The 3,859-nt window shown below is 37.8% G+C and overlaps 1 protein-coding gene across 1 annotated transcript; it reads left to right on the top strand.

Annotated features, from left to right (window-relative positions):
* The first annotated feature begins 63 nt into the window (after positions 1–63).
* LOC145228422 (glutathione S-transferase D7-like) lies at positions 64–2,798 on the top strand. The gene is made up of 4 exons (XM_080093482.1): positions 64–1,266; positions 1,545–1,689; positions 2,272–2,407; positions 2,530–2,798. The coding sequence occupies exons 1-4, from the start codon at positions 1,067–1,069 to the stop codon at positions 2,712–2,714; spliced, it is 666 nt and encodes a 221-aa protein (XP_079949608.1). The 5' UTR covers positions 64–1,066; the 3' UTR covers positions 2,715–2,798.
* The last annotated feature ends 1,061 nt before the right edge of the window (positions 2,799–3,859 follow it).

Genomic DNA, 3,859 nt, shown 5'->3' with positions numbered 1-3,859 from the left:
CCTTCAACATCTGTGTGAAAAGGGTTCAATTCGCCGCAAGGAATTGCAATCGCTATCGAAATGTAGGTAAAATTCGTTTGCAAATGCTACGTTTCTCTGTAATGGTGCCGTGGAGTTAATCGTTCAATCCACTGCAGTTTTATCACACCCATGGTTCGTCATTGGGTGTAAAATACAATTACAACACAGAAAAAAGCAATATGTGGCTGTCAATAAAATACCTTCGAAGTATAACATCAAATTCCAAGGAGCGGAATTGCAATAAGGTTTGAAACCAAAGCTAATAGGACACTTAGATTCGTTTCAAATTCGCAAGCAAGGGGCATTAGAACCTTTAAAACGCCGGTGTAACGCCAATTGTTTCTTCACCAGAAGTGGTACCGAAACATAATGCTTCAAGTAACAGTAGTCATTTTTGCACAGCAAAGTTATGACAACATCCAGTAACACATAAATATTTTTTGAAAAGTACTTTTGGTTGACTTAGGAATGTTAGGATGTTTAGGCCATGGTTGTAAATCTTAAACGTTCGATGTATAGCACACATTGCGTTCTATTGCTTTAGCCACTTGGCAAATACTCATTTCAGCAAACTGAGATGACTCGACAAACTTCGAATAGATTTGCTAACGTGTGCGATTTAAACAGCAAATATAGAGCAAAAGTTAACCAATGAAAAGGTGTTTGTCATACCACTCGGTTCTTGTTTGCTAACCGTCGAGTGGAATAAGAAAAAATATCAAGGGCGCGACCGATAGCTTGTCTGCTCCCGCTTCGATTCTGTCACGTTTATGTAATGTACAATATTTCTCCAAAGTTTATTGAAGTTGTTTTAAAAAGTTGTAGTGTGTGTTGTATTTGTAAAAAATAAAGTTTATTTGAGTTAGGCTAATGCAGGCTAATAAATAGGCTAAAACTTCATAGTAGGCCTATTTGTGCAGAAGGCAGTTCTAGTGTCATTCCTTTAAGGCTGTTTGGAGTATAACCTTACATTCATATTTCGCTTACAAATTTCAGTGATTTCACAAGTTCCACGATTAATTTTGCATAACATTGAATCATTAACATGGTGATCGAATTTTACCACTATGGAATCAGCCCACCAAGTCGCTCCGTCGAGATGACTTTAAAAGCGCTTGGCCTGGAATACGAAACCAAAATAGTCGAACTTTTTCAAGGAGAACAAAAAAAACCCGAGTTTTTGGCGATAAATCCAAGAGGCAAGGTCCCAGCTCTCGTTGATGGAAACCTTAAACTGTCGGAAAGGTATGTGACGTAACCTTTTAAATGTTTTCTGTGAGAGCAAAAAAGTTTATCAGTCCTCCACCTGGTTGCATTTTTTATGAAACATGGATGACTGGCAATTTGAAACACAGATAGCCTACATACGGATGCTTTGAGCATAGTAAAATGATAATATACTTACGTATATTACAGCTTCTGCATTGTTCCTACTTGTGTCAACCAAAACAATAAAACGCGAAAATAGCAAACTCTTTGCTCGGACTTTTGTAGCTTGACATATACATTCATATCAATTTCAGCCGCGCAATCGCAGCCTATCTTTGCAACAAGTACGCTAAAGGAGAGAAGCAATCCCTGTACCCTACAGACCCGGATAAACGTGTGTTGGTCGATATGTACCTCTATATAACGGAGTGGGTCTTTGATCAAATGATGGAATACATGGTAAGCTTAGCACGCTTTCGCAAAAAATCCGGTAGGGTGTTGAAAGTATTTATGGGTCGCTAGACGTTGGGACTGGTTTGTGTGGGTCAATAACGGCAGACGTTGGGACTGGTTTGTGTGGGTCAAATAACAGCAGTCTTTATACAAGCAGCTCCAATCAGATAAGACAGAGATTCTCGTCCCTTTCTCATTTAGTCTTTGACCTCTTTTCTTTTTAAGAAAATTATTCCGAAAACAAATTAAACCTGCAACACTGTTGAAAAAACGAAGTCTCGTTAAGTTTTTTGATAGTGACGTTTTGACAACATGATGCTATAGTAACACAGTGAAAACAACTCGGATAAAATCAGGTGAATCCTTTAAAATCTCTCATGCATGTCAATTTATCGTAAATTTATTGCCCGCTGAGACCCTTGACCGCTGTAACCATATTTATTGTGCATAGATTTATATGTGGAAGTTTAAAAGTTATGTCCAAGACCTCCATAAGAGTCAGATTCGGCCTTTTTTCTGCGCCATTTTACGTATATTTCCACTTCCAAACGCCTTGCGCAAAATATGTTCTTGGTTTGTTTTCGACAGAACATCGGTGGGATTTTTATGCGTGGTGAGAAACAAAAAGATGAGAAATTGGACGTAGCGAAATCCGCTTTAAAATTTCTTGACGATCAATTGGGAAGTCGAAAGTACTTAGCTGGAGATACCTTAACAATTGCAGGTGAGGACGTAAAATTTTTAGCATTCCCATTTGTTTTACAATTGAAAACATTAGGCTACATACAAGAAATCCGTTTCAAATTTAGATCAGGATGCAAATAATAGTATTACACTTTTTCTCAGATTTTTTTGGGTACACCGCTGTTACATTTCTGGACTGTTTGAAGTTCTCTGGTTTCGGTGAATTTCCCAAACTCGTACTCTGGTTAGGGCGAATGAAGGCCCTTCCCTACAACGAAGCTGTCAATGGTAAAGCTCTCCAGGATGCGACAGCTGCCATTCAGGAAAAGTTGAATGCTCAGAAATAAGTCAAACGATACCATTTATTATTAATTTAAGTAAACGAAATCAATTATAAATAAAAGTTAAAAAAAAGTGTTTTAAAGAAAAAGGGGAAATGTTTTCTTTGACAGGCATTTAAAACTGAGGTATGAAGGAAGATACTTCAGTCGTTTAAAATTCAGTGAAGAAATAAGATGTTTCTCTTGACAGTTTGTTGGGATGCCAATTTAGGACCTATATTGTGAATGATTTTTCGTTAGTCCTAGGGATAAGTAACGGTGGCAAAGTTTTGTATTTCAGACGCTTTGAACACAAGATAATTCTATTAAAATATTAGTCAAGAGAATTTGTGCCAAAGCGGCATTAGAGCAAAACATAAAGCGTTGCTATAAATTTATCACGCTAAGAGCAATTAAAAAAATTATCAAAAATTTTTTTACTTTAATACACATGCTCAACACTACGCCAATAAAACTGTGTTTGCTTATTCGGGTTGAGCTCTCCTGAAGCATAACGGCCGCAAGTTTTTTCATAACCTGTCCGTGCCTGTGTTGTCGATCAGGATTTTGATAAGTTGTAACAAAGGTTACTTTACACTGCAAGACCCTAACTACTCGTTTGAGTACTAACAAACTTACACTTTGCTGTGTATTGACCGCGTTGTTGGACGTCTTGTACCCATGCGGTGGTGAGTGGTGACGCTGTGTCAAGACAGACTGACGGAATTTTGTTTGCACAGTTTTTGTGAATGTCGATGCACTTGATGCATGTTGCGTTATTGATTGTTTTCTATCATCACATTCATCAAAATTTTCCTACAAATATTATTTGCCACACCGAAGTGTTTGGCGTGAGGTGTGAAATATAATTACAGTTACAGAACAGAAAAAAGCAAAATGTGGGTGTTAATAAAAGCACAACATCAAATTTCAAGGAGTAGAACTGCCATAGGGTTTGAATCCAAAGCTGTCATATATGAGCCTCGTTTGCAATTCCCAAGCAAGCAAGTGACATAAGAACAGTTTGAAGTGACTTGCGAAGGGCGGCACTGTGAAAGGTATGGCCACACCCAGGTTTTTTTTAAGGTTTGGTTTGGGTGACCGCTAAGTAGTTTTAAGAGACCGCAAGTGTTTCATTTAAATACCAAAAAATAGCCATATTTGCTTAAACG

This window comes from Phallusia mammillata, chromosome 1 (genome assembly GCF_965637545.1).
Source record: "Phallusia mammillata chromosome 1, kaPhaMamm4.hap1.1, whole genome shotgun sequence".
NCBI lineage: Eukaryota > Metazoa > Chordata > Ascidiacea > Phlebobranchia > Ascidiidae > Phallusia > Phallusia mammillata.
This window is presented reverse-complemented; position numbering and strand designations above follow the sequence as displayed.

Coding starts and splice junctions, on each gene's coding strand:
- LOC145228422 (XM_080093482.1), top strand. CDS start 1,067: ATGGTGATCGAATTTTACCACTATGGAATCAGCCCACCAAGTCGCTCC. Junction 1,267..1,544: donor AACCTTAAACTGTCGGAAAG/GTATGTGACGTA, acceptor TATCAATTTCAG/CCGCGCAATCGCAGCCTATC. Junction 1,690..2,271: donor ATCAAATGATGGAATACATG/GTAAGCTTAGCA, acceptor TGTTTTCGACAG/AACATCGGTGGGATTTTTAT.